This window comes from Symsagittifera roscoffensis, chromosome 3, assembly GCF_963678635.1.
Source record: "Symsagittifera roscoffensis chromosome 3, txSymRosc1.1, whole genome shotgun sequence".
NCBI classification, from domain to species: domain Eukaryota; kingdom Metazoa; phylum Xenacoelomorpha; order Acoela; family Convolutidae; genus Symsagittifera; species Symsagittifera roscoffensis.
Genome location: NC_087064.1, coordinates 16509048 through 16533195, shown reverse-complemented (window position 1 = coordinate 16533195; position 24148 = coordinate 16509048). Strand labels below are relative to the sequence as shown.

Below are 24148 nucleotides of genomic sequence, written 5' to 3'. Positions count from 1 at the left end.
AACTGAACGCGGAAAGTATGTTATTTTGGTCGATTGCAACTTTAGTAATATATTTCTGCAAGCAAAAAATCTCGATTTGACTTGATGGCTAGACATTAATCGTTAATTTTTACCAGAAAATTGTCTGGACAGATTCATTTTCTACAACAATTTAACCTGCAGCAACACCTTTTTTGAGATTTTGAAAACTGACAAATCGGTTCAATCTATGAACTAGCATGAAAATAGTTCAAAAACTCATCGCTTAAATAGCTCGCCTAACAAATGATATTTGTCGAAAACCGATTTAAGAAGTAGATTCCAGCAAGCTATTGAAGTAGAATAAAAAATGGCACTATTTTGGTTCAAAAGTATGTTCAAGCAAGATATTGAAGCGACAAACATTCAATCACCGAAACAACTCTAGTTTTTGCATATCTTTGTTTATTTGGGATCAATTTTCGCGCAAATCAAAATAAGTAAAAAGCTTCTATTAAGTGTTTAATGTTAAACATCCGGAAAATGCTAGAGAACAAAAATTTTGGAGAATGCTACAGAACAAAAAATTTTGAACATGTTAAGACATTACAAAATCATAGAAATATCTTAAAAACGCTAATTCTTATGCTTAACAATGCAGTACAGTTTTTATTTCATGGCTGCATTTCCAATAATTTCAACTAACATACGGCAGGTTCGTTCAAATCAATAACAAAAAAAATTACTCAAAAGTCTTTTGTAGTTACTTAAAAGATCAAACACTTCCAAAGCTATAATCAGGTGCGGATTTAGAAGGGGGCGCCCTCTCAGGGATTCGACCTCCTCACTAGCCCCTACGGGTCCTCCTTTTGGTATTAGTTTATGACATCCATTTTAGTCCGAAAACCAAGCCTGCTTTGTAGCTTTTTTACCTGCTTTTTTTTAAAGTTTGCCTGCAGCCAAAATTGGGTCTTAATAGTGTTCTGGGAGTGCTCGGAAAATCAACTTGATCGACCGAAAAAAAGGACAAAAGCGCAAAAAAAAGTTTGAAACTCTCCCCCCCCCCTGCTCGAGAAAAACCCTTTAGATCCGTCTCTGGCTACAATAAATTTGAAAATTTAAGTTTTTTGGATTATTTGGAACCAATGTCCGTCTTTAAACTTATCTCAGCTATTTTCAACTTTTTGTGTTACAAAAACGCAAAGTGGTCATCCGAGCAGAAGTTTCTATTTTACCAAATTGTTTTATTTTCAGGCGGCAAGGGAAGTGACATTTTCCAGCATGGGACATTATATATTGCTTGAATTTGTTTCAGTGCGCGTCCAGACAATTCGGCTAAAGACAATTCAGCCGATTTGATATTCAGACAATTCAGCCAAAATTATACAGATAATTCAGCCAGAGACAATTCAGCCAATAATAGTGACCGCCGCAGTCGCGCCAACGTGTTGCGAGCTTGCCAACAGAGGGTAGGACTCTATACGAAATTTAGAGCCGGTTATCGCCCCGAAGCGGCGACGCGCGCGTAGCGCGCCCACCGGCGACCTTAAACCGAGAAATAACTCCGATTCCGATATTTTTCTTTCGAATCTAGCATTTTGTAAAACTGTCAGAATTGTCTCAGGCTGAATTGTCTGTATATTTTTGGCTGAATTGTCTGAATTTCAAATTGGCTGAATTGTCTTTGGCCGAATTGTCTCTGCGCCGTTTCAGTGGTGCATGAGTGTTTCAACCACAATAATCAACGCAACGACAACATGAAAACAAATAAATTAGGATCAAGTTAACATCCTACCCCACGGATTGACCAAGTTAACATCCTCCACCCCAGCGTTCAAATTAAATTTGCTGAGAGCTGCTGATTGGCTAAAATTGGAACTCAGAACCAAGTCAGAACAAAGAATGTTAACTTGGTTTATCAACATATTTTTGGAAATGTAGAGTGGAAAATTATTCTGTTGCAACATCGTTTTCATTGCATTTTAGTCTCGACACAACAAAATGTTTGCATTCAATTTTTAAAATTCAGGATTCAGATATATATTTTTTATTAACTTAGTTTCTTTTTTTAATCAAGCTCAAACGTTTTTTATTGCTAAAAAATTCACAATAATATGAGTTCAAGCGGTAAAAATTGTAGTCTACTAAGTTTTTTAGCCCACTTGAATAAAATTTGAGGTTCTTTCTGTTATGCGACCCGAAATTACCAAAACTTTGAATGAGATAATATGTTTGAAATTAAGCTTCAGATTTATTCGCATTTTTTAATTTCATCCAATCTAAATCAAGCAATATGATCAAACTTTCAAACTAATAAAACGATGAAATTAGGGCCGAATATTAAAAAAAATACCTAAGATTTACATTTTAGAGGTTTTTTTATGAGCTTTGTAAAATTAAAAAGAGGTTTAAACAGTATGCGTCAGGTAATGTTCAGCTCATTATGACAGTATTGTTATCAAGGAAATGTACATTACCTTTTTAACCTTCTGTCTATCTAGTTTCAAAAAATTACGCAGATCACAGCAAACATTATCAAAATTAGGTAGGAACCACTGCACAGTATTCATCACTCGGACAACAATGAATGTAACAAAAGTTAAACTTTAAATTGTAATTAGATTTTTTGCCTGAATTTTCTGACTGCCCCTTAATCCATATCGAATAGTGAAGAACTATAACTTTAGGACAAAATCAAAGATAAATAGTAAAAACTTGAGTCATACGAAATTAATACGACCAATTACTAGTCTCAATTCATTTTGAAACAATTTTGTAGTGTGGGATACCTCGCCACGCATAAGTTATTCGCGTTACGCTTTCAGCATTATAAATAAAATCTTCAAAACGCCTATCAATTAGTCCAGCGCATGGACAAATTGCCAATTTCAAACTACTAAATCTTTGCAAAAAATGATTGGAGGTAAAATATCTTTTTTAATTTGACTTCACGGAGTGGATATCTTCAATGGGAGTACAAAAACTTTACGTTAAAAAGTTATATTTTGATCGCCGAAAACTGAATGAATAAAAAACGACCCCAAACATTAATTTTCCGTTTTCCTCGAAAGTCAGAACAATAGTAAAAGAAATATTATTTTTCAATTAATTGACACTAAAACAAAACAGTGTGTGACTTTCGAATTTTTTTGTTATAAAAAACTCTAAAGAGCAAAAAGTGTTTTGGTCCTATTTTTCTAAACTCTGGGAAAAAAGATGAAACATGTCAGTGCAACTTAAAAATCGCGATTTCTGTTTGCACGCAAAAACAAGCCTAAAACCAAACGATTGATGTATTGATACCATTTTGGGGATCTACTTAACAATATCCCCCTCCCCCATTTTCAGAAAAGGGGGAGATTGTTAAATAGGTTAACTTAGTCGAATTTTCGACCAATCAGAATGCAGCAAAATTAGAATTCTTAATAGAAAGCTCAGTACTGATTTACTGTATTTATTCATAGGGGTGCAGAGTTTTAAGTAGATACCATTTTAGTAGCGATTTTGGTTAAACATGCACAATCAAGCAAAAACATCACTGGCAAAAAAAATATAAATAGTTTTTCATTTGTTCAATTTTTTTTTAGCGGAGGTGAGGGTGAAAGAAGAGTCTAAGCGTGAATAACGAAAAAAGGTATCTTTCATCCATTTGCAATAAAATCAAGCAGTTACTGACCTAAATTTTTTGTTTGCATTTTTTGAAATTTGAGATTTTTTTTTAAATCAGAAACAAAATCATACAAATATCCCATCATACTAATATCCCAAAAAGCACAAGTAATAGCAGGTTCGCCTTGCCTGTAGCACAGTATTTCGATATAACAGTATATTTTCAGCAGCCAACTAATTTAAAATTACTTTCCGCCTAGATTTTAAATGTTTCAGTGGTACCACTCTTCTAAGCTAGTTTTTTTAAATAAGACTCCTCAAAAAGCACGGGACTAAATTTCTAAACGAGTACCCGTGGTTTCATTTTGGCACCGCAGTCATCTATACATTTTTGGAGTTTGAAGACATTTCAAAAGTTGATGACGCTTTTCTATCAGTATCAGCCGTTTTCTATTCAATCCGAAGCTATTTAGACGTCGGCTATTTTGTTATCTCGGCATCTCAGTCCACGCTGTTAAAACCAGAAAAAGTGTAGAATATTGCGAGTAGTATGCTAATTGCTTTCATAAAGGAAAAAAAGTCACATAAGTCTCCAAAAATGGTATTGTAGCGGAAGTCCAATTTTCGAAACCACCCATAAAAACAGAATCGAAATGGAAATTTTTGACCCGATTACTAGCTCTACTGGCATAAGTTATGATATACAGCTTGGCGACATCCGACGTGCCTTTTGCAGTCGATCAGTTTGAGTTAAAAAAAACGGAACAGTGTTTCAGAGAATTTGGTGGTCTGACAATTGCTTAATCAACAATTGAAACTACAGGATCCTTACTTTTCTATGCTTTTTTGTAATCGTCTTGGAAACAAAACGTTTGAAAACTACATTAAATCTATTCTGCAACGCTATTGATTAAAAACTAAAAAACAAAATAACGGACATCAAATTGCAGCTAAAGTCTAATAAATGTACCATATTACATTATCGTCCCAGTTTCTTTTAGGTAGCTGATTTGATAATGTAGAAATTTTCTTGTCACTTGTCGAAGCCATACAGTCAGCTTTAGTTGGTTTTTCTTCGGAGGATGAAACAAATAAGCATTTCCGTTTCGAGCAGACTGAATTTCGTTCTGCCCTGCAAACTTCGCCAAGACTTGCTAACCATTCCAGGAAAGGCATATTTTAATTACGGTAGATTGTAAACGGAAACTTAAGCTGAGATCTGATCTAGGTAATTTTTTTAGCTTTCTCTTTTATTGGCAAACCTTTTGATCGAATGACTAAAACAAAGGACAAAATACGGATATCTGAACACCTAACGTTCTGTTTCACGTATGTGAACAGTCTTGCGACACATGATGGTATTTATTGTAAATTATACCAGAATAGACTAAAAATTATGAAAAGGAAATAATAATATGTATGCAAGAAAGATGACGCTAAAAATAACTCAATGACTTAATCGAGTGTGATCAACGGAATTATTTACGCAAATCGACAAATTTGTTGTATAGTTTAGAACCAGCTTCTTAATTTGGTTTAAAACATGTCAATAACTGAGGTTGCTTTAGTTCAAAGCTCAAAAAATACTGGTAGTATTTTCAGCATACAGCACCTTCTCAAATTTTATGCAGCACACCAGTCGTTTATTCATGTAAATTTATCTAGCTTCGTAATTATTTTACATCTGAGCACAAGCAGATTTGATTTTTGTTCACAGACAATGACCATTTGTTCACTTGGTCTTTTTTGGCATTTTAGATGTCAACAGAGCGATTAAAGCGGCGTAGTTTCTAAAGTGACGGCCGCAAAAGTATAAAAATAAAACAAGACTGGTCGTATCAGGGCGAAGCCCTGAATGTTCCGAATGCCTTTTGAGGTTTCATGAGCAGTAATAACAAAAAAAATTAAATATAATAAAATAAAATGAATTTTTTTTTTCTAAAATTTGAATTTTTTTATGGAAATCATCCCCCCACACGCCATATAAAGTACAAATAGATAGATTTCGCTCATATTATTATATCAATTATGACATATAAGCTTTCTTGAACCATTTTGGAACGATTTCTAAGGCGGATTAAAGCCCCGCTTTCGCGCGAAATATATCGCGCGTTAATTGTTCCAAATTGGCCAAAATGGCAATCGTTAAACCCCCATAACTTTACGAAAAATGGTCACAGGTGAAATATCTTTTCAAATTTAAGCTCAGGACAACAATAGCTTTCGAATGATATAAAAAAACTCCGTCAAAAATGACTAGTTAAAAAGTCGAAATTTGTCTGAAGGAATAAAACCCACCCCGAGCACAAATATACCGTTACTTTTGTATCGAAAATCGGAACAATTATGATTTACTTTCAAAGTCTGAACCTCCAGTTGCAATGCAACTATTTTCCAGGCCAACGGCTGATCTACTAGTTTCGCGAGGTTGTGGGCGTATTAAAAAAAATTTCTAAATTTTTACCGCAAAAAAGTGCAAAGATGTTTTTGCGGTAAAGTGACGGATCATTTCCGATCGGGATGATTTTTCTTCAGACGAAATTCGATTACTTGATCAGCAATTTTTGCGAAATTTTTTTTTACTTATTCTGACAAATATTGATGACCTTAGCTCAAAATTAAAAACCAAATTTTGTCTCTGATCATTTTTCATAGGTAATGAGGCTTTCAATTCGGGACTACTTTGCCCAATGTGCGATAATTAAAGCGCTATTTACCAGTTTTCTATCAACGCGCTGCGTAAGCAGCAAATTAAGCCTTCTCAAAATTAATCCGGAATGAATTGAGCTAATTAATTGGCCCAAATAACGCGCTGTTCTAACCAAAATATATCACTTAGTATTTGACATCGTTAAAGACTTGCAAAAAAATGAAATTTTAAGTAAAATGTTTTTGAAATTTATCTTTTTTAACCAAAACTACTTCAGATACTTGGAAGGGCATATAGAACATTCAGGCAGTCTTGTTTTTCCGACTTTCGAAGTAAGTGAGGAAAATAAAAATGCTTGGCATGTTTTTTATACAGACCAATCCAGCCGATCAAAATGATAAAAACGAAACATGTTCTATACCCTACTGAATATATCAACTACCTGAGTTCGAATGATATAAGATAATTTAACTCCGCACCTTTTTTTTGTCAAATTCTGAGAGTTAGAAAAAGTGGGTATTCACAAGTACCAAAATGATAAATCAGTCCTATTTGTACCAAAATAAAAAATCAATCAAGTTGGTACCAAATATTCAATTGGCCAAAGATTACTAAGCCGACTATTTTAAGCTCTTGGTTTACGGTCGCCAGTGGGCGCGCTACGCGCGCGTTGCGCCATAACTGGCTCTTACGTTCGGGTACGGGACATCAAGCGGACGAGCCTTCAAGCCGAAACGTAAAATTAGGGACTGCAAGCCGAAATTATTCTCAAAAGTCATTAAATAAGATTGAGTTGAAGACTGGTCTGAAAACTTACTCAATTTCATGACCTTTCTTCACCAGTTTTTGGTTTTTTTTTCATGAAATATAAGCCTCTAATTGATGATTAAGAACGGTAAAACGTAAAACATTGTTGGAGGCGCTTTTTATATTTATAATTTATTCATTTAAAAATCCATAAATTCATTATAGCCTAAAAATCATTATGGCCTATAGATCATTATGGCCTTAACTTGAGCCATTATGGCCTAAATTACAGATGGAACAAAATTGTTTTGAGGTTTATATCTGTTTAAGTTTCGGCCTGAGTTCCCTTCGGCTTGAAGTCTCGTCGGCTTGTTGTCCTAGACCCCTTATTTTCGTATAGAGTCCTACCCTCTGTTGGCAAGTTCGCAGCCCGTTGGCACCATTGCGGGGTCACTATTCTGCAGCTTCGTTTTCTTCTTTTTGAACAGTAGAAAATTAATGTAATAATTCGTTGGCTCACAATTCGACCATTCAGAAATCGACTTGAATAATGTTGGCACAAATTAGACCAATTTTTCATTTTGGTACAAATGAACTTTGGTATAAATGGGACTTCATTTAAGAAAACTGCCAACTGGGCCATGTTTTATACATTCTTATGCGCGCTTCGAAGATCTTATGAATGACGTTAATGCTAACTATTTATGCGAGACGAATTATCCCGCACTCAAAAGCGTTCCAAATTTGATTGCGGCAAGCTAACTGATCGTATAATTACCTGGATTACTGGAGATTCTTCAATACAAAACACTTGAGACCAATTAAGCGGCAGACGGATTATTCACGGCTCTCCTGATATACGTGCGACCTTGTTGATTTGACTTTAGAAAAAAGTGGGGAACATATATGACTGAAAAGGTTTTTTTATTTTCTGAAAAGTTTTTTTTATTTTCTGCCTAATTTTACGGAGAAAGTAGTTAGCAACGTATGGATATTGATCCAGAAATTTTCGAATTGCCGAGCAAGTATGCTTGCACTAAACTAAATTGCAGATGGCAGCGCTGCTCGAATAATACTTTCAACACGCGAAAAAGTTATGCGTGGCAAATTAACCGCACTATTAATCGTTCCAAATTGAATTGAATTAATCGTTCAACATTGAATTTTAGCCCTTATATTTGATATTGGCAGTACAAAATTTTACTTAACAAAAACGATACTAGTTAAAGGGACAGTTCGATTCAAGACCAGCTACAGGGCAGTCGGAACATTCAGGTATTTGTTATGACATACGAGCAGTCTTGTTATCATATACCCTCTCTATTAAAATCAATTTTTGCTAAAATAGTTCAATTAGATATGTCTACCATTTCATAAACTTACTATTGGAAGAAAAAATGAAGATCAAGTTTCCTTCCTCCTTTTGGGATCATAAAATGAAAAAAGTCCTCCGCATTCCTTTTAAGATGCAGAAATGTTGTGTAGGTTAAAACTGTATTGCAGGTGGATGATTTTAGTTAAAGTATTTTAGATAAAAAACAAGAATGCACCTATATCAAGGTAAAGCCCTGAATGTTCAGACTGTCCCTTAATTCATATCGAATAGTTTTTGGGAAAAGAAAACCTGTGAAATCAGGGTGTAAAATTTTGAGCCGTACGAATTTAAAACGACCAATTGGCTAGCCTCAATTCAATTTTGAACGATTTTGTTTTGCGGGATAACTCGCCACGCATAAACAATTCTCGTTACGATCTCAGCAATATGATTAAATTCTTCGAAGAGCGCATAATTTAGTCCAGAACATGGCCAATTTGGCAGTTTTCGAACACCCAGAATTATATAAAATGATCGGGGGTAAAAATCTTTTTTAATTTGGACTCAGGAAGTCGATATCTTCAAGAGGGTATATTTTTTTGTCGAAAACTATTATTTCGATCGGCGAAAACTGACTGAATAAAAAAGCACACCGAGCATGAATATTCCATTGTCTTCGGAAGTCGGAACAAAAAAAAAGAACATAAGTTACAACAATAATATTTGACTATTAAAACATGCAAAATTGAGTCTATAAATTCAGAATGTCCATGTAATTTTTTAACACTCTATCGGACAGTTTTTCTGCTATATTTACATCTTCGCTGGTTGTAAAATTAAATTTAGTAATATTTCCCAAAGAAAATTGCTTCTTACGGTATTGCACAAGCTTGTTGGTAGTGACTCTCAAATTCAGCATAAAAAATCCTTCCGAGGTCAAAAGGCGAATTGCCTCGAATACCTGCTGGTAGATTTTTCTCGCTTCGTCAATTTTAGATTCTTTGACTAACTTACACATTGCAGTACAGCTGCGTCCAAAAATATTGTACGTAGACCCGATGAACGATTTCAATCCAGCGACTTGTACTGGAAATATCATTTCATCACAGCCGAAACAAACTTGAATATTGTCAAAAGAGTTCTGAATTTCAAATGCATCGATGAAATTTGCCGAGGTGTACTTCACAGCTCTCAAATTTGGGACTTCCTCTGATTCAGTCAATATTTTAAGGAAGTCGCAAAATTTAGTAAAACATTGTGGGGGTGTGGCACCTTGAATGTTGTACAGCATGAGGGGTGTATTTGGGAGGGCGTGGCTGACTCTGACCAAGTACTGCAGCATGTGTTGAGGGGTTTGCGGTGAGTGGTGGGGGAAGGAGGGGAAGGTGACTGCCACTGCACTTGCCCCCCTCTCGGTCGCATGTGTTCCCAGTGCCACCAGATCCTCCCACACGGGGCTGCCAATGTGAACAATGACGTGTTCGAATTTGTTTGTCACTGATGGGGTCAGCCATGCCTCCTGTATACGCAGTCGCTCCCCCACACTCAACACCGAGAAGTCCCCCGTCGTCCCGCAAACAAATACGCCGCGAGCCCCGTTGCTGCTCAGATAATCGGCGTATTGCTCAACACATGCGAAGTCCAAAACCGTTCCTCCTGTTTCATTTAAACTATGCGGGTTCAGCGTTGCAACAATTAATCCTTCGATCGGTTTCAAATATAAATCTGGCTTTTCTGTCGACATTGTAGCGTTTGGTGTAGTCATAAAATACAATCTTAAGCGAGCATTAGTAAACTGAAAAAACTCAATTTTGTCGAATCGAAAAAAAAAAGTGAGAACAACCTTGACACATTTCTAAGTCTTTGACAGCTCGATAAGAATACAATCAGAATTATTAAAGACATTTTCAAGGAAAATAGTTATGTTTTTATGAGTTTTTTTTTAAATAGCGTCGTTACATTTTCGTGAGGGGATTATAGAACATTTAGAAAGTTAGCGAAATAGGCATAAAAAACAACAATTGTCTTCAAAAAGTAAAAAACAAAAAAATGAAAAAAAAAATGAAAAAAAAAGTTTCTTAAATTTTTTCTTGTTTTGCACAAAAAAAAATTAAATTTGCATAAAATTTTTATGGCCAAGAGAGCGCTTCATGAAGCTTTCAAAGCTGATTTTATTTTTAGTAAAATCAAGTTTTTTTTAGCCTGAATGGCCAATATTTATTAGTAACGAACGTTACTCGATCGCTTCACTCGCTCAAAATTGGAATAAAACTCAAAAAAAAACCTGTTTTTCTCAACATGGGTTCTATAAGGGCTTTATTATGATATATCAGTCGACCCATTCCGATATTATTTGCGGAACCTGATTTTGCGAGAACATCAAAAAAAAGAAACAAAACCTGAAACACACCGGAATACAAAGTTCCTCATTTTCATATGGTCGGAACAAAAATTTAATCAAGATACATCATCATACATAACTTAGTCTCTTGAAATGCTTAAAATGGTAAATCGCAAAATAATTAGTATTGCCAATCAACAAAGTCGGGAAAAATTCCAACCGTATTTTCTCGACACTCGGAGGACCAAAATCGTTTTTATTTGTAGCTCAAATCAACACTCAAAAAGGCTTCAATGTGATAATATGAGGATGCATTGCAATCTGGGGCGGATCAAAGATTTTCTCAAAGGGAGGATTTTAAAAAAATGTTCAATAATTTTGTCGACTTTTTTTGGTCGACCAAAATGATTTTCTGAGCTCTCCCAAATCAGTAAAAAGACACTGTTTCGGCCACAAATTTAAGAAAAACAAGCCAAAAAAAGCGTTTTAGGGCATTTATTGAAAATGTTTGACCAAAAAATTGCGTTTTTTCGGCGCGCGCTAAACCCCCGTAGCTTAAAAATTACCCATTTCTAAGGTAATCTAAGCTCATTGCTTCACCACCCCACCCCCCCCCCCCCAAGCACGAAAAACACATCGCCCGAATGAACTGGCACGATGTCAAGTTTGAGAAGAAAAATGGTCACCTACAATGTGAAAATTAAATGTTTTAATTAAACTTCATGTTCTTCAATCAAAAGCGCGCTCTAATGGTTCTCCTTGATCAAAATCTTTGAAAAAAAAGTAATTCATGCCAGAAAAAAAAAAACGATGATGCTGATGATATTAATCCTAAATAATTTTAATAGGGTTATGAATTTCTCAGTACCTGTTAGTTAACACAAAACAAAACATTTATACATGATGTTAAGTAACAAGAAATTCAGCTCACAGCACACTTATGATACCTTATCATTCTAATTTAACAAGGCCTCGATGCAATCACGCTAATGGCAAACAATCGGTCAAAAGCTAAGTATAACTGACAAGAAACCAGGAAACCAGATAAGCTATCAATTGGTCAAGTTCGAAATCCACTGAATAGGAAACTTTCATTTACACAATAGCCAGTCCAGTTTTTCTGATCAGTATTCCAAGTTGCATCGAAATCAGAATTTCATCTCGGTTGAAATAAACCCATTATGAAGCCATACACGCATATGCAAGGGTTAAATGTTGCCGTTCTAGCAACTTACAAAACAGAATCTGAGAATCAACCAGGTACTGTGGAAATCGATTGTTCTAAAATCGAAAGGTACGCCGATTATCTGAGCAGCAACGGAGCTCGCGGCGTATTTGTTTGCGGGACGACGGGGGACTTCTCGGTGTTGAGTGTGGGGGAGCGACTGCGTATACAGGAGGCATGGCTGACCCCATCAGTGACAAACAAATTCGAACACGTCATTGTTCACATTGGCAGCCCCGTGTGGGAGGATCTGGTGGCACTGGGAACACATGCGACCGAGAGGGGGGCAAGTGCAGTGGCAGTCACCTTCCCCTCCTTCCCCCACCACTCACCCCAAACCCCTCAACACATGCTGCAGTACTTGGTCAGAGTCAGCTACGCCCTCCCAAATACACCCCTCATGCTTTACAACATTCAAGGTGCCACAAACCCACAGTTTTTCAACGATCTACTCCCAATTTTGAAAGAAGTTAAAGCTCAAATTCCAAATTTTGTTGGCGTCAAATATACTTCAACTAATTTCATCGACGCTTTCGAGATTTTCACTCAACTGAAACTTGACGTTGGAATTGGCAATGATGAAAAAATATTTGCAGCATGCGCTTTGGGTTTCAAGCACTTTATTTGTGCGACCGGGAATTTATTTTGTCAAAAACATTGCGAGCTTCTGTCTCTGTTTTCGAGTGGAGAAATAAATGAAGCTCAAGAACTTGCAAGGCGATTGTTTGATGCTACCCGAATGATCTCATCAGAAGGGTATCTTAAGCTGACCTTGCGCACAGCTACCAATAGGATCATGAAGCTCAAATATGGCTTGGATCTCGGTCCCGTTAACTTCCCCTTTCTAGTACAGGAAGACTATCAGCTGGCAGAAAAATTGACCGAATGCCTCTTCAAAGAGTTTGGAGACTTGTTATAAAACTCAGACTGCTTTTCAAAAAGTCTTACCTGATCTTCAAGTTTGATGCTTGTTTGAATTATATAAAAAGGCAGGTAATATTGAGTTGATAATTTAAATAAATTAAAATAAAAGTGTAAGTTGCATTTCGATCAAAAATAATAAAATGAATAGTCAATTTTGCTGAGAGTTAGGATGAAAAGGGAATGCAAAATCTATTTCGTCATCAGTTCAGTTATATCTTACAGTTCAACTATCCGATCATAAGGAAATATTTTGAGTAATCCAAAAAAAAATTAATAGACCTCGTTTTGACGCACAAAATTTCGAAATCTTGAAAGAGGTTTCGTTTCAATGAAAAGAAGTAACTAACAAACTAACTTTTTTAATTAAGCGAACTCAAAAATGGTTCGGCCAATAATCGTCGTCAAGTACGTGTCCATTTCCATTTCAAATTTGTTCACTCTGTGACGTCAGCAGAAGGAGAAACAGGAAGCAAAATGACGCGGGAAATAAAAGCAGTTCTCCCTGCGCCCACCCGCCTGATGAGCAAGGTTTTAAACAATGAGAGGAAGTCCCCTTATCATTGTTGCGGTTTGACGCGCAAATGATCAATCAATGTCGTCATTAACCAACAAATACGTCATTTAAAATGCTGTGTTTCTTCTTTCACTTCTTGAAGAGACAAACAATTGATTGGTACGCTTTTAAGTTTCAATTATCCAGCGAGCACAGCCAAATTAATTAATATTGAAATTTTATATTAAAAAAGTGCTGTCTGCCTAGTACCAGCGCTAGGCACTTAACTCTTAAACTGTGCACCCAAGCTTAACAGGATACTTAACTCATGTTTCTTTAAAAAGAACCTGCTAATTGTTCAAAAATAGAAAAAAATGAGATGATTATTTATCATGAAAAAAACTTCATCATAAAACAGTTCATGGATAAATCACTTGGTATAAAGTTAGAAAAGGAAATGTGGAATTAATCTTCATGTCGCTTTCCTTTCTAAAATTCATCAATGCAATTAACGAATCGTCTCCTCCAATACCTTATCTGATCTAAGGAAAGTTTGAAAAAGCAATCCGATTTTTCGTTAACTGATTTCATCGCAAAAATTTAAACTTATTCTTGAATTTGATCGGCAATTGATAACTTTTCATCTCGATGGTTACAAACGTCGGAAATTCAGGGAAAAAAGGGATCGAAATTTTTAAAAGTGCAAACTACAAATGCTACAAATAAATCTTCCTTTCCACTATCCCTAACTGTACATCAAGATAGAATCATTTGGCCACAGAGGTGAGAAACTCGTGCATGGTCTCTAAGTTACCCTTTGTGGTTCTTCGATATCACGATTCTTCGAATTTTCGAGAACTAATTACATTGGTCTTAAATGGTGCTACCGGCTAAAGCTTTACAAGGATTGGCTGACTTAATCAGATTCGATTGTAGTATTCCACCAACTAAGTGAAAGGGATCTTAGATTTCATTATTCTCTTCGACTTGCTTACATCTCGATAATTTAATAACGTACAGAAATCTAGGCGATTTCTACGAGGTTATAGAAGCGGAATCATTTAAAGAAACAGAGCTTGTTAAGAAATGACTTTTTGTTCCGACTTTCGTAACGAAAGTAACGGAATATTTGTGCTCGGGGTGGTTTTTTTCTTCAGACAAATTTCGACTTTTTATCAAGCCAATTTTGTCGGAGTTTTTTTTATATCATTCAAAAGGTAGTGTTTTCCTGAGCATAAATTTGAAAAAAATATTTCACCTGTGATCATTTTTCGTAAAATTATGGGGGTTTAAAGAATGCCATTTTAGCCAATTTGGGACAATTAACGCGCAATATATTTCGCGCTATTAACGCAATTTGATTTGTCATAGAAATCGTTCCAAATTGGTTGAAGGAAGCTTAATTGCCATAATTTATTTTTTACTAGGAGCGGAAGTTATTACTTTGAACTTTATATGGCGTGTGCGGGGATGATTTTACAAAAATATCTCAATTTTATTTTAATTTTCGTTTTATTTGTATTACAATTAATTTTTTCATGCTATTACTGCTCCATAAACTTTAAAAGGCAGTCCGAACATTCAGGGCTTCGCCCTGATACGAGCAGTCTTGTCTTACTTTCTTTTCAACCGGATAGTGAATATTAACACTGATTTTGCTGAACTGTCGGGTCACAAATTCATAGACTTAACTTTATTTCTCAATCGTATCAAAAAATAGCTTAGATCATTCCTGTATGCGATCGATCTTTTAAATGCATATTTTCTTTTTGTACTAAAAAATTTCATAATAGTTTTGATTGTAAGTTTAGCACATTTTAACTATTTCCCCAAAAGTGAAATGAAAATCTTTCAAAAAACAATCAAATTAATGCTTTTTTCTTGGATAACTAAAACACAGGCTATACAAGCTTTCCTAAAATCGTACGTGAAAAAAAGCACCTGAATTGACTACAAAAATTTTACAAAAAATTCTGCATCACGAATTTTATTCAATCACACCCAACCCCCCATCTTCCAACTCCCATCCCACCCCACATTACGTATAACCATAATTTTAGAATCTCACCCCCTCACATCGCATCTAAATCCTACTGTTTAAAGAAAAAAAAAACAAGGAACACAAAAAATAAGTAAAAAACTGGAAAAAAAATTCTCAACAGTGCCGAAAAAATGTCATGAACGCAAGGAAGTAGGAAAAAAATGATTTGTTTATTGAAAAAACTTCAAATTTCGAAATTCAAAGACAAAATATATGGCCTTGAAGCTCTTTCAATTTCAAGAACAGTTCATGATTGACATTTTTGATAAAGTTAACTCAATTTGAAAAAAAACTGGATCAATAGGTAAATTTTTTATTCAACTGGGAAATCTGTAAATTCAATTCCACTTTCGAAAGTAGAAGTCGGTCACGTTCATCCTGACCTATACACTTTTGCTGTTCGATTGTGGAGTTTGCTTTCCTTTTAACAAAAGAAATGAATTGAACTGAAAAAAAAACAAGTCAAACCGTAAAAAAACCAACACAAAAATCACAAAGACCAAACAGTCGACGGCGATCTTTTAAATGCATATTTTCTTTTTGTACTAAAAAATTTCATAATAGTTTTGATTGTAAGTTTTGCACATTTTAACTTTCCCCAAAAGTGAAATGAAAAACTTTCAAAAAACAATCAAATTAATGCTTTTTTCTTGGATAACTGAAACACAGGCTATAGAAGCTTTCCTAAAATCGTACGTGAAAAAAAGCACCTGAACTGACTACAAAAATTTTACAAAAAATTTTGCATCACGATTTTTATTCAATCACACCCAACCCCCCATCTTCCAACTCCCATCCCACCCCACATTACGTATAACCATAATTTTAAAATCTCACCTCCTCACATCGCATCTAAATCCTACTGTTTAAAGAAAAAAGAAAAAAACAAGGGACACAAAAAATAAGTAAAAAACTGGAAAAAAATTCTCAACAGTGCCGAAAAAACGTCATGAACGCAAGGAAATAGGAAAAAAATGATTTTACTTATTGCATATTTTCTTTTTGTACTAAAAAATTTCATAATAGTTTTGATTGTAAGTTTTGCACATTTTAACTATTTCCCCAAAAGTGAAATGAAAATCTTTCAAAAAACAATCAAATTAATGCTTTTTTCTTGGATAACTAAAACACAGGCTATACAAGCTTTCCTAAAATCGTACGTGAAAAAAAGCACCTGAACTGACTACAAAAATTTTACAAAAAATTCTGCATCACGAATTTTATTCAATCACACCCAACCCCCCATCTTCCAACTCCCATCCCACCCCACATTACGTATAACCATAATTTTAGAATCTCACCCCCTCACATCGCATCTAAATCCTACTGTTTAAAGAAAAAAAACAAGGAACACAAAAAATAAGTAAAAAACTGGAAAAAAAATTCTCAACAGTGCCGAAAAAATGTCATGAACGCAAGGAAGTAGGAAAAAAATGATTTGTTTATTGAAAAAACTTCAAATTTCGAAATTCAAAGACAAAATATATGGCCTTGAAGCTCTTTCAATTTCAAGAACAGTTCATGATTGACATTTTTGATAAAGTTAACTCAATTTGAAAAAAAAATGGATCAATAGGTAAATTTTTTATTCAACTGGGAAATCTGTAAATTCAATTCCACTTTCGAAAGTAGAAGTCGGTCACGTTCATCCTGACCTATACACTTTTGCTGTTCGATTGTGGAGTTTGCTTTCCTTTTAACAAAAGAAATGAATTGAACTGAAAAAAAAAACAAGTCAAACCGTAAAAAAACCAACACAAAAATCACAAAGACCAAACAGTCGACTGCGATCTTTTAAATGCATATTTTCTTTTTGTACTAAAAAATTTCATAATAGTTTTGATTGTAAGTTTTGCACATTTTAACTTTCCCCAAAAGTGAAATGAAAATCTTTCAAAAAACAATCAAATTAATGCTTTTTTCTTGGATAACTGAAACACAGGCTATACAAGCTTTCCTAAAATCGTACGTGAAAAAAAGCACCTGAACTGACTACAAAAATTTTACAAAAAATTTTGCATCACGATTTTTATTCAATCACACCCAACCCCCATCTTCCAACTCCCATCCCACCCCACATTACGTATAACCATAATTTTAAAATCTCACCTCCTCACATCGCATCTAAATCCTACTGTTTAAAGAAAAAAGAAAAAAACAAGGGACACAAAAAATAAGTAAAAAACTGGAAAAAAAATTCTCAACAGTGCCGAAAAAACGTCATGAACGCAAGGAAATAGGAAAAAAATGATTTTACTTATTGCATATTTTCTTTTTGTACTAAAAAATTTCATAATAGTTTTGATTGTAAGTTTTGCACATTTTAACTATTTCCCCAAAAGTGAAATGAAAATCTTTCAAAAAACAATCAAATTAATGCTTTTTTCTTGGATAACTAAAACACAGGCTATACAAGCTTTCCTAAAATCGTACGTGAAAAAAAAGCACCTGAACTGACTACAAAAATTTTACAAAAAATTCTGCATCACGAATTTTATTCAATCACACCCAACCCCCCATCTTCCAACTCCCATCCCACCCCACATTACGTATAACCATAGTTTTAGAATCTCACCCCCTCACATCGCATCTAAATCCTACTGTTTAAAGAAAAAAAAACAAGGAACACAAAAAATAAAGAAAAAACTGGAAAAAAAATTCTCAACAGTGCCGAAAAAATGTCATGAACGCAAGGAAGTAGGAAAAAAATGATTTGTTTATTGAAAAAACTTCAAATTTCGAAATTCAAAGACAAAATATATGGCCTTGAAGCTCTTTCAATTTCAAGAACAGTTCATGATTGACATTTTTGATAAAGTTAACTCAATTTGAAAAAAAACTGGATCAATAGGTAAATTTTTTATTCAACTGGGAAATCTGTAAATTCAATTCCACTTTCGAAAGTAGAAGTCGGGCACGTTCATCCTGACCTATACACTTTTGCTGTTCGATTGTGGAGTTTGCTTTCCTTTTAACAAAAGAAATGAATTGAACTGAAAAAAAAACAAGTCAAACCGTAAAAAAACCAACACAAAAATCACAAAGACCAAACAGTCGACTGCGATCTTTTAAATGCATATTTTCTTTTTGTACTAAAAAATTTCATAATAGTTTTGATTGTAAGTTTTGCACATTTTAACTTTCCCCAAAAGTGAAATGAAAATCTTTCAAAAAACAATCAAATTAAGGCTTTTTTCTTGGATAACTGAAACACAGGCTATACAAGCTTTCCTAAAATCGTACGTGAAAAAAAGCACCTGAACTGACTACAAAAATTTTACAAAAAATTTTGCATCACGATTTTTATTCAATCACACCCAACCCCCCATCTTCCAACTCCCATCCCACCCCACATTACGTATAACCATAATTTTAAAATCTCACCTCGTCACATCGCATCTAAATCCTACTGTTTAAAGAAAAAAGAAAAAAACAAGGGACACAAAAAATAAGTGAAAAACTGGAAAAAAAATTCTCAACAGTGCCGAAAAAACGTCATGAACGCAAGGAAATAGGAAAAAAATGATTTTACTTATTGCATATTTTCTTTTTGTACTAAAAAATTTCATAATAGTTTTGATTGTAAGTTTTGCACATTTTAACTATTTCCCCAAAAGTGAAATGAAAATCTTTCAAAAAACAATCAAATTAATGCTTTTTTCTTGGATAACTGAAACACAGGCTATACAAGCTTTCCTAAAATCGTACGTGAAAAAAAAACACCTGAACTGACTACAAAAATTTTACAAAAAATTTTGCATCACGATTTTTATTCAATCACACCCAACCCCCCATCTTCCAACTCCCATCCCACCCCACATTACGTATAACCATAATTTTAAAATCTCACCTCCTCACATCGCATCTAAATCCTACTGTTTAAAGAAAAAAGAAAAAAACAAGGGACACAAAAAATAAGTAAAAAACTGGAAAAAAAAATTCTCAACAGTGCCGAAAAAATGTCATGAACGCAAGGAAATAGGAAAAAAATGATTTGTTTTTTGAAAAAACTTCAAATTTCGAAATTCAAAGACAAAATATATGGCCTTGAAGCTCTTTCAATTTCAAGAACAGTTCATGATTGACATTTTTGATAAAGTTAACTCAATTTGAAAAAAAAATGGATCAATAGGTAAATTTTTTATTCATCTGGGAAATCTTTAAATTCAATTCCACTTTCGAAAGTAGAAGTCGGTCACGTTCATCGTGACCTATACACTTTTGCTGTTCAATTAAGGAGTTTGATTTCCTTTTAACAAAAGAAATGAATTGAACTGAAAAAAAAACAAGTCAAACCGTGAAAAAACCAACAAAAAAATCACCAAGACCAAACAGAAGACTGCGATCTTTTAAATGCATTTATTTCTTTTTGTACTAAAAAATTTCATAATAATTTTGATTGTAAGTTTTGCACATTTTAACTATTTCCCCAAAAGTGAAATGAAAATCTTTCAAAAAACAATCAAATTAATGCTTTTTTCTTGGATAACTAAAACACAGGCTATACAAGCTTTCCTTAAATCGTACGTGAAAAAAAGCACCTGAACTGACTACAAAAATTTTACAAAAAATTCTGCATCACGATTTTTATTGAATCACACCCAACCCCCCATCTTCCAACTCCCATCTCACCCCACATTACGTATAACCATAATTTTAAAATCTCACCCCCTCACATCGCATCTAAATCCTACTGTTTAAAGAAAAAAGAAAAAACCAGGAACACAAAAAATAAGTAAAAAACTGGAAAAAAAATTCTCAACACTGCCGAAAAAATGTCATGAACGCAAGGAAATAGGGAAAAAATGATTTGTTTATTGAAAAAACTTCAAATTTCGAAATTCAAAGACAAAATATATGGCCTTGAAGCTCTTTCAATTTCAAGAACAGTTCATGATTGACATTTTTGATAAAGTTAACTCAATTTGAAAAAAACTGGATCAATAGGTAAATTTTTTATTCATCTGGGAAATCTGTAAATTCAATTCCACTTTCGAAAGTAGAAGTCGGTCACGTTCATCGTGACCTATACACTTTCGCTGTTCGATTGTGGAGTTTGCTTTCCTTTTAACAAAAGAAATGAATTGAACTGAAAAAAAAAAGAGTCAAACCGTGAAAAAACCAACAAAAAAATCACCAAGACCAAACAGAGCATTCACTACGTTCATGGCTCTTAACAATATTACAATCCAGTCAAAAGTTAACGTACTGGTCCGTTTGAAAATTTCAAGCAAATTAAGAGAAAAGAAGTTAGTAGTTACGACAATTATTGTTATTTTCTTCATAGATGCTTTGGGGTCCTTTCAATTAAGCTTGCCTTCAATTTTAATTTAGCTTAATAAATTATTATTCGAATGATTAATTTGAATCTCAACCAGATTGCTTTGTTTTCATCTTTGTTTTGTTTTCATCTCATTGCTATGTTTTCATCTCAACCAAATTGCTTCGTTTTACACATAAAAATTGTTCCTTAACAGCGTAGTAATAACACGAAGTTTAGTGAAAAGGTCGAAAAAAATTCCACTGCAAATTAGGGTTCCCTTATTTTTGCAAAATCATAACGCGTCATAGAAAAATTCAAATTGACGTCAGCAAACTGCATGTAGCCTCCCGTGGATTTCCGATGCACGCAATTTCCGACGCAAACAAAGGAGATTGTTGCAGAAACTGCAACGAATATAACAGTTGACGACTTCAATTGTGCAGATTTAAAAGCAACCAAGCTGCTGTTTCCCGTCTACTAACTTAAGATATATTAATTTTTGAAAATCGCATATCTTATGCCATATTAAAAACTAAAATCTATTGGGCGGTGGCAACTTGAATATGAAATTTAATGTCATTATTGACGATTTTTTAGCAAAAGCAAGTTTGATCTATTTAACAGAAACAGTAGGAAGTTTTCGATTTTTTCCTATGCATCCAATGCTTTCCTATAGTTTCGGAAGATATTAGGTGGTGACTTTTTAAATTTTTGGATGTTATTTTTTCGATTTTGAGAACACGAGAGATTTTGTACAAGACAGTAAAGAGAGAAAAACCTAAAACAGGAAAAGAGCCAAGCTTATAAAACAAATGCATTTTTGGATGATAGTTTTTTAATACCACACGAGAGATTTTGTATACTACAGGAAAAAGAGAAAAACCAAAAACAGGAAGTGAGCCAAGCTTATAACAAATTCATTTTTGGATGACAGTTTTTCGATACCGCACGAGATTTTGTACACGACAGAAAAGGGAGAAAAACTAAAAACAGGAGGTGAGCCAAATTTATACACAGAGGCGAAGTTGCACTTCGCATACACACGCAAAAAAATGACCTATAACGCTACTGGGAAAAACTGAATAATGAGCTCAACTTTGAGTATACAAAATTTCTTAAGTGACGCAAGCCAATTATGACGCATTAGCAGTACCAGTTAAATTGAAAAAAAAAATTACCAAGTAATATGCTTCAATTTATAGAGCGGACGCATTTCAACTACTATACGAAAAATCTCATTTAAAACATCCGGCCCTGCCCATGTTCGAATCTTATTTTTTGCAGGTCTCCTTTCCTACCTCTACGCTACAGATCCATGATACCTTGAAGCTAAAAGGTAATTTGTAATATAGTACTCTGAGTTAATACCCTAGAAATTGACTGTACATAATAGCTGGCTATTGATCAAAAATGAACACATTTTGTCGCAACAACATTTGCTTCGCAACAATATTTGTGACTTAGGTTGGAAAAAATGAGAGCTCATACTGTCACATAAGCTTTCCTTGTGGAAAAAAGAGAGTTCATCCTATCACACAAGCTTTCCCTGAGTAAAAACAGAAAGGCAATTTTGGATGATAGTTTTTCCGATACCACACACGAAAGGAACGAGAAAAACCAAAAACAGAAATGAACCAAGCTTATGAAACCAAGAAAATAAACACAGCTCGGTTCCTCTAAGTATGACTGTTCCGCCCTCCTGTGTAGTTTAAGTGAAATAAATATGTTGAATTCGAGAGGGTAATGAAACTGAATGAGCCCTAAAGCATGATTCAAATGGTTATTGTGTGGATTCAGCATGATTCAGATGGAGAAAGAGCGTGTATACATCCAAATACGCAATTTATTGTGATACTTGTCTTAGCGTTGTCGCAATGATTTATCAGAGCGTTAAGAAACCGGAACGCATATGTTTCTCCAGGGGGCTAGGAAATTAGATGACAAGCAAATTAGACAGCTCCAATAAAATGGAACTTAAACGTTATTTTTTTTGCAAAACTCGCAATTTGGACACAAAGCAAAAGGCTAACAAAACTTTTTGCTTGAAACAAAGATTCACAAATACAAAAAGAGTTCGTAATCCCTTTGCATATAAAAATATTTATTAAAAATGATTTATAAAACGTTAATCCAAATATAATAAAAAAACTTTTTTGAAATGCATTAATTATACAATTGCGACATGTGAAAAATTTGATTCGCATTTAAAAAAGCTCGAACGAAAGTTATAATTGTAGTCAGCAAAAGTTAATTGTAGTCAGTAAGCAAACACACGTTAACAATAAAATTACGTCTTATTATCTATCCTTGCAGTTTTCCATCGACTTCTAACTTCAATATTTTGGTCACGTCTAATTTGCTTTTCGTCTAATTTCCTATGTCCCATTTCTCCAATAAACGTGTCTAACAGAACTACTTAAGCTTTAACTTGATAACATGTGAAAAGTTTTCTTGTGCTCATTCAGTGGAGAGTCGATGCGCAGGCATGCTCAATACGACATAAATAAAATATTAGAACCCCACCAAAAAAAATTTTGTCCTTCTAAAAGCAAAACCAAAATGTCAACGATTAAACCAACAAAGTAACAATTATGAATTTGTTCTATCAAAAAAAGCAAAAATAAACATGATCCTGATTATATATTCAAAGGCCGATTTAACTATTTACGGTCATTTAGTTTTAATTAGAAAGCTTAATGTAGCCGTAAATCGTTTGCATTTGCGAAAAGACTCGAATTTAAATTTTACTGTAAGATTTAAAAAACTGGAAAAACAGTTCAATTAGTTTCTTGACTTGAAATCCGAAAGCAGAATTCATTTTGGCGGTGTATCGACTAGCATACAAACTCGACTAGCATAAAAGTTTTTAAAATGAAAATTGTGTCGACTAGCATAAAAATCGAAACATTGTCAAAATTCCTTTACTGTCAAAATTTAAAATATTGGATCTTGTTGAGTATCCAAATCATTCCCGCACTGGAGTTTCATGGATAATAATCGATTAATCTTACACCTCGTTTACATCACCTGAACAACCCCCTCCCCCCTTTCATTTGCCCCAGCTTACACCTCATCGTTTACATCCACCGCAGGAGCCGGGTTAGGTTGTTGCGGTGAATAGTAATTGAAAGATAAACGAAAGTCCGACAAACAAGTTTTTGCCGGAAGTTTTTTTGTCATATACTGAAAAAAAAATAAGGTCCGGCCGGGATTCGAACCCTGGACCTTAGAATGCAAAGGCGACGGCGTCACGTCTAGGTCAAGTGCAAAGGAACCTGGAAGTTGCTATGATTCAATCATAAAGCAAGTATAAAATTTGTAAGAAGTTGTTTACGGGAAATGAGTATAGTTCGCGATTTCAAAACACTTGCTTCCGCAAGTTTAACTAAGAAAAATTACGATTTGAATCGTAACTTTCATCGCCTGCTAAGTTTTAGTTTTGCAATTTAGCGCAAACTAACTATATCCCATGTAAATGAGAACGCGCATTACTTATATAAAAATTATTGCAAAAATATTGTAAACTGAAACTCCTTTTGGTTCATATCCTTGCGGTTGAAGCTATGACATTTGCATTCAACG

At 34.3% G+C, this 24148-nt stretch overlaps 2 protein-coding genes across 2 annotated transcripts in view; one reads left to right on the top strand and one right to left on the bottom strand.

Annotated features, from left to right (window-relative positions):
• LOC134842330 (uncharacterized) overlaps positions 1-24148 on the bottom strand; it is a 405874-nt gene that overhangs the window by 262491 nt on the left and 119235 nt on the right. The gene's annotated exons all lie outside the window — the stretch shown is intronic.
• On the top strand, positions 11697-12926 carry LOC134841905 (N-acetylneuraminate lyase-like). Its single transcript, XM_063857976.1, has one exon. The coding sequence runs from the start codon at positions 11802-11804 to the stop codon at positions 12762-12764; it is 963 nt and encodes a 320-aa protein (XP_063714046.1). The 5' UTR covers positions 11697-11801; the 3' UTR covers positions 12765-12926.

Bases quoted from the DNA above. Each gene is read 5' to 3' on its own strand.
- LOC134841905 (XM_063857976.1), top strand. From the start codon at position 11,802: ATGAAGCCATACACGCATATGCAAGGGTTAAATGTTGCCGTTCTAGCA.